Source organism: Lissotriton vulgaris, chromosome 2_1 (assembly GCF_964263255.1).
Source record: "Lissotriton vulgaris chromosome 2_1, aLisVul1.2, whole genome shotgun sequence".
In the NCBI taxonomy this organism is placed as follows: domain Eukaryota; kingdom Metazoa; phylum Chordata; class Amphibia; order Caudata; family Salamandridae; genus Lissotriton; species Lissotriton vulgaris.
Window position 1 is genome coordinate 2,063,134,229 of NC_141687.1, and position 12,413 is coordinate 2,063,146,641.

Below are 12,413 nucleotides of genomic sequence, written 5' to 3' on the forward strand. Positions count from 1 at the left end.
TATGTAATACATTGATTTGCATGCCGGCAGTAGACATAAGTTTTAGTTCACAACATTCATCATTTCAACTGTATGGCATTCATATACTATTTGTGTTCATTTCAATACACTTGCAACAGTTTTATGTTCAAGTTCGACTTTCTATAGTTATAGGGAGACTTTACACAGGTACTAGACTCGGTCCCATTCATCAGTTCGCCATGCTCAATATATAATGTTATACGCATCAGTTTTTGGATGGTAGGTCATCAATTTTCCCACTAACTTTAGATGGTTCTCTTTGCTGTTTTTTTTACCACTCATTTGATAGCTTCCAGTCTCTAGGTGTGTATGGATGGTGCCCATGCTGCCTTTTTAACTTGGCCGATTCTGCACTTAACTAGCAACAGTGCTAAATTAACTAAAGTACATTCTGGTTTCCTTCACACAGAATGGTCAAATTAACCTATTAAGCATTCTCCTGGAGCAACCTCAAGGTGCACACAGATGCTCCCTATGTCGTTTTAACCACACCCGTCATCTAAAGTGCTAGTACAAGCATTTTCATACCATGAATAAAAATTCAACGTCTGCGACAGACCATGTAGGTTAATACCCTACTTTTGAGCCGTAAAATCTTACACCTTCAGACCTCTCTGCATCCTTGTTTTTTGTAGGCACAGGGATAGCCATGTTCTGTTAACCACACCCAAATGGCCTCCTATTCACCAACAACCCGCCCTCTCAGTCACCACCTCCACCCGCCCTTTCGTTCATCACCCCATCCACCGTTCCCTATCCCCAGCCACCCTTCTGTTCACCACCCCACCCTCCCTCCACTTCTCCACATCCACTTCACCCCCACCCCATTGCTAAAAGCAATAGCTCGCCCATAAGCAAGACCTACTGTCTTTGCCATTGCTTGTTTGATCTTGCACCTGTTTTTAAATAATGTTTTTTTAATGTTTTATATGTCAAATACAAGATTCGGCACATGCATGGATTATTTAAGTCAAGTCAGACTATAGGCGTGGCTCTCCCTGTTAATTTGTTGGCTCACCTACTTTTATGTAATTCACCCTTTCACAGTGGCTTCTCAACATGGGTTTTAGCGCAGGTTATTGTGTTTAGAACTTTTCAAGTAACAGATATGACCGCAGAATTATACACAAACACAGTCACTTATTTGAGGTTATGTGACAAAGTCCTTCTGAAGAGGTTTGGTGGCATGCCCTCTGCCTGCATTAGTGGCATGCTCTCCATGCCACTGGAATCAATCTATCCTGGATGATGAGGGCTGAAAGCCCTAAACCGGTCCTAGGATGCTTGTTTCCAGTCCAGGGAGGACCTGGCTTGGCAGTGCGGGCTGGATTGTTCCCATGGGGCACAGGGTCAAGATTGATTTGCATATGGCTGGGTTCAAACTGGAATGGCATGGTGAGCAAAAAAACGATGGATTTATGCCCAGATCTCTGTACTGGGGTGAATGTATGACATTGTTCTGCATTCTGTCCAACTGTTGTTTTTGTATTTGTCACCCCGAGTGGGACGGGTATGCTCAGACGTGAGTCCCGTGCTCTCCATGCCACTGGAATCAAGCTATTGTGGCTGATGAGGGCTGAAAGCCCGGAACCGGTCCTAGGATGCTTGGGTCCTCTCCAGGGAGGACCTGGATTGGCAGTTCGGGCTGGACTGTTCCCATGGGGCACAGGCTCAAGACTGATTTGCATATACCTGGGTTCAAACTGGAATGGCATGGTGAGCAAAAAAACAATGGATTTAGGCCGAGATCTCTGTACTGAGGTGAATGTATGATATTGTTCTTCATTCTGTCCATCAACTGTTGTTTTTGCATTTGTCACCCCGAGTGGGACGGGTATGCTCAGACGTGAGTCCCGTGTTCTCCATGCCACTGGAATCAAGCTATCCTGGCTGATGAGGGCTGAAAGCCCGAAACCTGTCCTAGGATGCTTGTTTCCAGTCCAGGGAGGACCTGGCTTGGCAGTTCGGGCTGGACTGTTCACATGGGGCACAGGGTCAAGACTGATTTGCATATGGCTAGGTTCAAACTGGAATTGCATGGTGAGCAAAAAAAACGATGGATTTAGGCCCAGATCTCTGTACTGGTGTGAATGTATGACATTGTCCTGCATTCTGTCCATCAACGGTTATTTTTCATTTGTCACCCCAAGCAGTAATTTAACACATATTTTGGAAAGGTGTATTACAATTATATTTAATTACTAATCTGTAAAGCCACCCCATCTAGAAAAGTTTGAGCCGGGTGATGGGGAAATGTTATTGATCAGAATTTGAAAGACTTCACATAATTGTATGCAGCCTGAGTCAGGTTTTACTTTTTTATATTTTTCCCCATGCCTGTGATACAACTGAGTACACACTGGATTCTCCTTTACCTATCAAATGATTCTAATAGTAGGATACAAAAAAGTGTTATCATAATTTCTCCTATGTGGTATCAAATGTGAAGTAATAACACATATATGTATCTTTAGGCTATCGCCCACCACCATTCTCTGAAAAATTCTTCCTGGTTGTGATTGAAAAAAACCTTCGGAACCAGTCTGTTCTTAATATGTGGCACCTTCATCTTCGGTCAGTCCAAGCATGTGTAGGTGAGTGAACCAGCTTTTTTAGAAACTCAGAACCACCTCATGTGTTTAACTGCTTTTAAAATAGTTGTTAACAAAATGTGATTTTAGAGAAAGTTAACATGTCATCACAAGTTTTGCATTGTAAGTCTGCTCCACTGTATCAAACCGAGCATTCTGCTCCTCCACAAGGTGAGCGCTTTTGTTCTTCAACCACTAATAATGCCAATTTATTTTGATCAGGAGCTGACCCTCCCAAAAACAATTGAGTGATTTCCCACAGCTGTATTGAAATCTGTCAGGCAAACCAATCCATTAAAAATCTCCAAAGAGCCGTTCACTGATGTTGGAGGACAAACTATGTATGAAAGAGAGAGGTACCCCTTAAACTAGTCAAGGGAAATGAGGTTCTGCATTCCGTAATGAATGCATTCATTACGGAACCCCAGAACACGCCGGTGCAGCCAACGCTCTATAGGCAGCTGCAATAACCCTGACAGCGAGCGAGACAGCATTTACCCACAGCCATATTCGATAAACGTGAGAAGCCGATCCCAAACAGATACCGCCGCAGGTCAACAGGGACATGAACACTAGTCGTATCATGAAAAACCCTTTTTAAACGAAAACTGGTATTAACTTGGAACCGCTCAATAAATATTCGTTCACAGTCCTAAAACAGGACAGAGAACTGATCTCACAGTTTCTGCAACTCTCACCAGACCACTTGATAATAAGGGTTGCAGAGATTGATACCTGGAACACAAGCTACCCGTTAAACAAGGGGAGATCTGATTGACCCCCTTGGTGTGACAGAAAAACAGAAAGTCTTGATAAAGGTGGCAATTATCACTAGAATCCACCGAAACGCGTCAACGCTACTCCTGGTATAATTCAAGACTCCAACATTGATGTTGACGCACAGATTCTGTAGTAGCAAAATATTGATGGAAATATAAGGAGTCCAAATGTACACCCTGTATTTAACAATTTTTATGTTTTACTTCTTCTGTCTCTAGTCTCAATTGTGCAGGCCATAATTGATTGTTTCGTTTTGTTTTATGTATTTTAGATTAGGGCATTAGATTAGTTAGCCCAACATTATTGCTTTTATTTCAATGTATTCATAATAAATGATCTTTTAACTCTAAATTTTGGTATATTATGATTGTACTCTTTGCATTTTGAGGTATGTTTATGTAAACCTGTATTTACTTTGACTCAAGGGAACTTTTGTAATTTTTGGTTGGAGGACAAACTAACCAACAAGTGGTCACTCTAGTACCCAAGGACTGTTGTTTTTAAATGAACAATTCCTTGTCATCGGATTGTTTCTGATATCCATAAATAGAAAACTACCTCTGCACAAGTGCTGGATCCCTGGAACACCATTTAAATATATGATTTTATAGGTTCGTAACATGCCCATAGGAGGCACCGTTTTCCACATTTTCTGCTTTTTATCCAACTTTTAAAAAACAATTCTAATAGGCCAAAATAATACTAATGTGTATTTGGCTGAAAACACCACTGTGATAAAAATCTAGATTATTTTCACCACACTCACAGGTACCTCAACACTGTATCCTTGAGCAGTTCAATGGCTGCCAGCCTTCCCATCGTGGAGTGGAGGGCCAGTGTGGCATTTCATTTTTCTGGCTTATCTGAGAAGGATCCCTGAACACGGCTGTGTTTTTAAGGCTAATCCTAGGCAAAAACTTAATTTTTTTAAGTCTATTTTCTAAGTGAACGCCTTTTTTTTCTGAAGTGTTTATTCTCACCTCTCTCTGGAGCCACCATGCCAGCTCCCTTTGATAAATACCATTCGTATGGAGGAAAAAACATTTTGTGATCTGCCTTCCTGAGTTCCGCTCTATCATGAATTTTAAAACATGTTTGAAGATGCCATATAGTTGTATGAGGGGAATGGAGGGAGTTTGCCTTATGGTTTAAGCAGGGAGAGATAGGCTATTCATCTTGGTGGTCAACTGGATCCAGAGAGGCGAGAGAGTTGTCACTGTCTTCTGGTGTGACCAGTTCTGATCATCCTTCATATCCATCAGTCCGATTCCAAAGTCTCAGGAATTTTTGCTCCTGCTTGACATCTTTGTGCTCGGCCTTCGAGCCATTCATTATTGAACGTTTCAAGAACTACTTCTCTGGATTTTGTCAGTTCTTCACTGTTCTTGTCTCTTACGACGTCTGAGGTATTGGAGTCTTAATGCACTCCTTGATACCTGTACGACCTCAAGAGGTCACATATTGATCAGCAGTGAGAAGGTCAGAACTTGGAGGCGTATTGTTAATGTCTATCCTTCTCTTGATCTAGAACCTTTTAACTCCATCTCTGTGTCTCAGAATTTTCCAGTTCTTCAAACAAGGGAATATGCTCAGGTTAGTTTCTTGTACAGAAAAAGAGTAGGCATCAAGACTTTTGTCCCATTCTAGACCTAAAATAAGCTTGATCAGAAGGGAAGAGTTCCACACATTTGACACTTCATCATTTTTCCCTCATTTTCTCCAAGGAGACTTACTAGATACCTAGTTTAATGTTCCTTATCTGCAAAAGACATTAGATGTTTCTGTGGTTTTAAGAAGGTTACTGTCATTACCATTACCGTGTCCTCCTAGTTGCCTAAAATCGACACCCAGTTTTTATTTTTAATTGTTCAAGTGCATGGTAATGCAGCTCTTGAAGGAAAGTAATATTAATCTGTCCATACCTGGATGACTGGCTGATGATTGCCAGTACCTCATCAAAACTCCAGCAGAACATGAAGATAATCATAACTTGCCTCAGTGTTGAGGCTTCAGAACAACTCAACAAAAGTTTTCCTACACCCAGTACAAACAACCCAGTACTTGAAATCTACAGTAGAGTAAAAGCATATGTGTTTCCTGTGGAAGATAGGTTGTCACCTGTTTCTTTGAAGAGTATCTCTCTGATGACCACAGCAACTCAGTTCAGTAAAACATTTTTCATCTCTCTTACAAGCATTGTGCATTTTCTAGTCTCCTTTGCCAAGCTTAATCTGCATCAGCTATAAGATTATTCCACCGAATAGTGGTGTCGGACAATGGGAGATTGAGAAGAGAAGATAAAATGATCCAACACTGCTACTATTGTAGGGTGGTACAAAAGAGGAGACATGTTACTGGAGCATATTTCGAGAAATCCCATTCTACCTCCAGTGGGCATAAAGCTATGGAGAATCTTTCATTCCAAGCTGTCTTGTTGAATTTGGCTGCCTGGCTCCTTATTTCCTGCAATATAGCCATCTGAATCTTGATGAGGACTGTATGAACATCACTAAAGAATTCAAAATGCCATCCATTTGCTCATTTTAAGCTTTCAAGTGGATGAGGGTCAGAGCATTGTGTCTTTAGACGCAGGTAGATCCCAGACCATATTAAGAAGATATAGGTTTACTGTATCTTTTTATTCAATTTGCCAAACTGTGGTCTTCAGTTCTGTTAATCCAGTGTATTCACTGCTTACAGAAAGAGTCCCTCGTAGACTTCCTTTTTTGCCATTTCAGCGATTATGGTATCTTTGAAGGTCCAAAGAACGATTACCTTCCTGTCAAAAGACCCTCCCCTCAATGGCAGCCTAAGGTTTTTCTATGCAATTGGATGGGCCCTCTTCTTGCCAGACAGGCGTACAGCACATTTACTGGTAGATAGCCTTTCTTATTGCTATAACGTCTGCCAGAATGGTGAGTGACCTTCAAGCTCTGTTTGGTGGAATCATACCTTGTTTTCCCCCTTAAGAAGGTCTGTTTAAGAATTCATCCTTCATTCCTGCCCACAGTGATATCAGATTTTCATATTAGTCAGACACTCCAACTCCCAACTTTCTTTCTGGGGCATACCTCTCTCGCAGAAAGAAACCTCTATACCATAGATAAGGCGAGCTTTAAAATGTTTCTTCATTAGAAAAAGAGATGTTTCTAAATTATGGACTAGTCTGTACTGGTAACTCATAATCTATGCAGGTCATAAGTAGATGGATAGTGCCCTCTGTAATTGCTTTTATCTGAAAGAAACACGTTAGTGTTAGATTCCTTACCTTAGAATATCCCCAGGCGTCAGTCTGGATCCGGAAACTTTTGCGTAGCAGTACCCTTGCGTGTCGGTAGGCGTCGTCTGCAGGCGTCTCCTGCGGCTCCGCGTCCGTCGTCGGCGTCGTGCGCCGTGATGACGTCGCTGGAGTATATAGACGCCGCCTCCGCGCGCTGACGTCAGTTCTTCTTTTTTCCGCGCCAGTGGACGCAGATCTGAAGAGCGGTACCCGGTCTTTTGACCAAGTTATTTCAACTTATATCTATCTTTTGTGCCTGGTAGGATGCCCGGTTTCAAAAACTGTGACGGTTGTGACCGCACGATGTCGGTCACGGACCATCACCGACTCTGTCTCCGGTCCCTGGGCCCCGACCACGACGTCGACTCCTGCGTCGATTGCCGGGCTCTGACTAACAAGGCTAGGCGGGAGCGGTCCCGCAAGCTACTCGAGCTCCGGGTGTCGGCCCCGCGTCGAGAGCGGTCGCGGTCCGGCCGGAGGTCCAGGGAGCGTTCGAGGGAGCGGTCGCGGAGCCACGCCGGGCGCTCCGGAAGTCGACATCACTCGTCGAGTTCATCAGGTAAGAAACACAAGAAGTCGGGGCGTCGTCATCGTACCCCCGACTCCCCCCGACGCTCGCGCGATGCGGCCGGGGGTTCGGGTGACCCCAACCCCGCGGCTCCGCGAGAGTCGCCGGCGCGGCCTGCCCCATACCCTCAGGTCCCTGGGCAAGGTGCGACGCCTGAGGAGATAGAGGCGTTCCTCGTGGCCATGAGGGCCCTATCTCCTCCGGCGGGTTCCACGGCGCCTACGGGCCCAGTGAACCCGTCCGGGGGCCCTAGCGGTTCAGCTGACCCTACCTCGACGCCGTCGGATGCTCCGACACCGGCGCCGCCGGCGGCGCCGATCCCGGCGCCGCTAGGGCCTTCGGGGTCGACGCCGGATTGACGTCCATCCAACCCGGCGCCGATTCCATCGGGATTGCCCCCGGCGCCGCCTCCGCACGACGCCGGTTCCTCGGTGCCGGCTTCGGGCGGCACTGGGGCTCCGGCGCCGGCTCCGGGCGGCGCCGTCCCCATACCCTCACCGAATCCGGACGCGGAGTCGGACCGGCGTCGCTCGACGCCGGGCTCGACGCCGATGGGGCCTGTCGACCCCGTGGAGCCGGTCTACATGGTTGACACCGACTATGGTGATGATGTAGAGTACGGTGAGGGCTGGGAGGGGTCTGAGGACCCTCTGTCACGTGAGTGTCAGTATGACATGGACTGGACAGGTGATTTGGGGGACGCCAGTGGTTTGGATGACTCTCCTAACCCTGGTTTTGTCTCTCCTCCTTCCGTGGCATCGGAGGAGGGAGCTGCCTATTCAGTGGTGTTGATGAGGGCTGCCAAGGCCTTAAACCTTGAGCTCCCCGTCGCGGCCGTGAGGCCTAACATCCTCACTGAGGTCTTCAAACCGCGGTCATGCCCACAGGAGCCTCTGCTGCCGTTTAACGAAGCCTTATCAGACGTTCTGTTGGGCACGTGGTCCAGGCCCTCTTCAGGTGCACCTGTTGATCGGAACGTGGCCAGACGCCACCGTCCTTGTCCGGACGACCCCAAGTTCCTGTCCACCCACCCCACCCCTGAGAGCCTGGTGATCCAGGCCTCTACCTCCCAGTCCGCATTCCCGTCGGCCCCGCCCGATCGGGAATCCAAGAGGTATGACCAATATGGCAAGAAGGTCTTCTCGTCCCTGAGTTTAGGACTGCGGTCTTGCAACACCGCCTGCCTCTTGGGCCGCTACACCCACTCTGTGTGGGATACGGTCGCGGAGCTGCTGCCAGAATGCCCCATGGAGGTGCGGGCAAAACTCGGCAAAGCTGTAGCTGAGGGCCGAGATGCAGCTAGATATTCTATTCGATGTGGTCTTGATACGACCGACTCGCTAGGCAGAGCAATGTCCACGACGGTGGCGATTCGTCGCCACGCCTGGTTGAGATCCGCCAACTTCTCGGCAGATGTCCAGAACACTTTGATGGACATGCCGTTCGATGGCTGTCATCTGTTTGGTGACAAGGCGGACCACGCGCTGGAACGCTTAAAGGACTCCAGGGTCACGGCAAAGTCCTTGGGTCTCTCGACCCAGCGCCAGCAAACGGGTTCGTTTCGTTCCTTTCGTGGCCACGGAAGGGGCGCCCCCACACGTGCTGCCAGCCACGCACCGCAGCAATCACTTCAACGCGGTGGCGGCCGTGGAAACCGCCGTGGAGGCGGTCGGGGTCAATGGCGGGGTCAGGCCACATCTCCCCCCGCAGCATCTGCCTCAAAATCCTCCTAGTCCGTGCTTTCAGGCCCACGTGACGCCAGTGGGTGGCAGGGTTCGCCATCACCACGCCCGCTGGCGCACGATCACATCGGACAGGTGGGTGCTGCAAATCGTCCGAAGGGGCTACTCCCTCCCCTTCGAGACCACTCCTCCAGCCATGCCACCGCAGAACCACCGTGTGTCGGGGGACCACTTGCAACTTCTGCAGGAGGAAGTTACGGCCCTCTTGGCCAAGGGGGCCATCGAGCGCGTTCCTGGGCCAGAAGTAGGACGTGGTTGCTATTCCCACTACTTTCTGGTACCCAAGAAGGACAAAGGGGGCCTACGTCCTATCTTGGACCTAAGGAACGTCAACGGCTTCCTCCGGAAGGAGAAGTTCAAGATGTTGACATTGGCTCAGGTCTTGGCTGCTCTAGACCCGCAAGACTGGATGGTAGCGTTGGACTTGCAGGATGCGTATTTTCACATCCCCGTCCTGCCGGCCCACCGGCGTTACCTGCGGTTCACGGTAGGCCAGGAGCACTTTCAGTTTATCGTGCTCCCCTTCGGCATTACCAGCGCCCCACGGGTGTTCACAAAGGTGTTGGCGGTGGTCGCAGCCCATCTGCGCAGGTTAGGGGTTTCAGTCTTCCCCTACCTAGACGACTGGTTGTTGAAGGCGGGCTCGCCCCAGACAGTCGTCCACCACCTGCAGATGACGGCAGACCTCTTGCACGACCTGGGGTTCTCCATCAATGTGCCGAAATCACACCTGTGTCCCTCTCAAAAGCTCCTTTTCATCGGAGCGGTTCTGGACTCGGCGCAGTTTCGGGTTTATCCTCCGGAACGGCGGATCCGGGATATTCAGGCGTTGATTCCCATCTTTCAACCGCTATCCCGGGTTTCGGTCAGGTTGACGCTGCGGCTGCTGGGGCTGATGGCTTCCTGCATCCTTCTGGTGCATCACGCCCGGTGGCGGATGCGGGCTCTGCAGTGGGACCTGAAGTTTCAGTGGGCCCAGCATCAGGGCAACTTGTCCGACCACGTCTTGATCTCTGAGGGCACTGCGAGACAACTGCAGTGGTGGCTTACGGACCGCGATTGGGTCAGGGGCAAGTCCCTCTCCCTTCCCCAACCGGAGCACGTTGTCGTGACGGACGCGTCCCTCCAGGGCGGGGGAGGCCACTTGGGAGAGGCGGAGATCAGAGGCATCTGGTCTCCGGCGGAGTCCCGGCTCCATATCAACCTGTTGGAGCTACGGGCGATTCGTCTAGCACTGAAGGCATTCCTCCCCTTTGTCAACGGGAGTGTAGTGCAAGTGTTCACGGACAACACCACCGCCATGTGGTACTGCAACAAACAAGGCGGGGTGGGGTCGTGGACCCTTTGCCAGGAGGCTCTGCGCCTCTGGCAGTGGCTGGAACGTCAGGGCGTGACTCTGACGGTTCAACACCTGGCAGGTTCTCTGAACGCCAGGGCGGACGAACTCAGCCGTCGGTGCTCGATGGATCACGAATGGCGTCTGAACTCGGACGTGGCGCAAGGCCTCCTTCGGAAATGGGGAGAGCCTTGGTTAGATCTATTCGCCACAGAAGAGAACGCGCAATGTCATCAGTTCTGCGCGTTGGAGTTGCCAAGACGGCACTCGCACGGCGACGCCTTTCGGCGCGAGTGGAGTTGCGGTCTGTTATACGCCTTTCCGCCTATACCACTTCTGCCCAGAGTGCTGAAGAAGATCAGGCGCGACCGGGCCCAAGTTATCCTTGTGGCTCCGGACTGGGCTCGAAGGTACTGGTATCCCGAGCTACTCAGCATGTCAGTCGGTCCCCCGATCCGCCTGCCTCTTCAGGAGGACCTTCTGTCGCAGCAACAGGGGACGGTCCTCCACCCGAACCTGTCCAGTCTCCACCTCCATGCTTGGAGATTGAGCGGCGGCAGTTGAGGCCATTTGACTTGCCTCCTGAAGTCTGTAATGTAATTCTGGCAGCCAGGCGTCCCTCCACGAAATCGGTATACGCCTGTCGGTGGAACAAGTTTGTGGCATGGTGCACAGCAAAGGCTGTGGATCCTCTTTCTGCCCCTCTCTCCGAGGTTCTTCTGTTCCTTCTCTCTCTTGCCCAGCAGGGCTCTGCTCTGGGCACTATCAAGGGCTACCTTTCTGCCCTTTCAGCCTTTCTTAGGCTTCCTGATCAGCCTTCTTTGTTCAAGTCCCCAATTTAACGAGATTCTTGAAGGGCATCACACACATGTATCCTCCTGTTCCGTTTGTGATGCCTCAGTGGGACTTGAACCTGGTTCTAACCTTTTTAATGTGTGCTCCCTTTGAGCCCCTTCATTCTTGCCCTCTCCGTCTCCTGACTTTAAAGACGGCTTTCCTGGTTGCCATCACCTCTGCCAGGAGGGTGAGTGAGCTCCAGGCTCTTTCTGTCAAACCTCCTTTCTTGTCCATCCATCCTGACAAGGTGGTTCTGAGGACTAGACCTTCTTTCCTGCCCAAAGTAGTTTCTGCTTTCCATATCGGGCAGTCCATCACCCTCCCTTCCTTCTTCCCACCTCCGCATCCTTCAAAGGATGAAGAGCGGCTCCATCGTCTGGACCCAAAACGTGCGCTTTCATTTTACATGGATCGCACACGCCAGTTCCGGGTGGATGACCAACTGTTTGTTGGCTACGTGGGTGCGAAGAAGGGACGGGCGGTACATAAACGGACCATCTCGCAGTGGGTCGTTCTCTGCATCAAAGCGTGCTACTCTTTGGCTCGGAAGGAGCCTCCTGTTGGGCTGAGGGCCCATTCCACTCGGGCCACGGCGGCTACTACTGCCCTGGGCCGGGGAGTCCCCTTGCAGGACATTTGCCAAGCGGCTACGTGGGCCTCGCTGCACACCTTTGCGAGGCACTACTGCCTGGACAGTCAAGTCCGGAGGGATGGCTTCTTTGGCCGTTCTGTCCTCCAGGACTTTCTGGTGTAGGAATGTATTGGTTCGCAGACCCACCACCGGGGTTGGTATTGCTGGGGTATCTATTCTAAGGTAAGGAATCTAACACTAACGTGTTTCTTTCAGATGAACAAGTTACTTACCTTCGGTAACGATATATCTGTAAGAAACATTAGTTAGTGTTAGATTCCTTACCGAACCCACCCATCCTCCCCGTTCTGCGAACTGATACCTAGGGTTAAGGACATCCCTTTCAGGGCCCTAGTTTCAAATGGCACCAGTGTTGGTTCTCTCATGGCTCTGCGTCTTCTGGCGCCGAAAAGCTGTGTACAAAGAACTGACGTCAGCGCGCGGAGGCGGCGTCTATATACTCCAGAGACGTCATCACGGCGCACGACGCCGACGACGGACGCGGAGCCGCAGGAGACGCCTGCAGACGACGCCTACCGACGCGCAAGGGTACTGCTACGCAAAAGTTTCCGGATCCAGACTGATGCCTGGGGATATTCTAAGGTAAGGAATCTAACACTAACGTGT

General features: G+C 49.8%; 1 protein-coding gene across 2 annotated transcripts in view; it reads left to right on the forward strand.

The window, feature by feature from the left end:
- DMXL2 (Dmx like 2) overlaps window positions 1-12,413 on the forward strand; it is a 2,078,996-nt gene that overhangs the window by 415,452 nt on the left and 1,651,131 nt on the right. For both annotated transcript variants that reach the window (XM_086958287.1, XM_086958289.1), the window contains exon 16: window positions 2,496-2,615. In XM_086958287.1, the coding sequence (XP_086814413.1) occupies window positions 2,496-2,615 (120 nt within the window). The remainder of the gene's footprint in view (window positions 1-2,495; window positions 2,616-12,413) is intronic.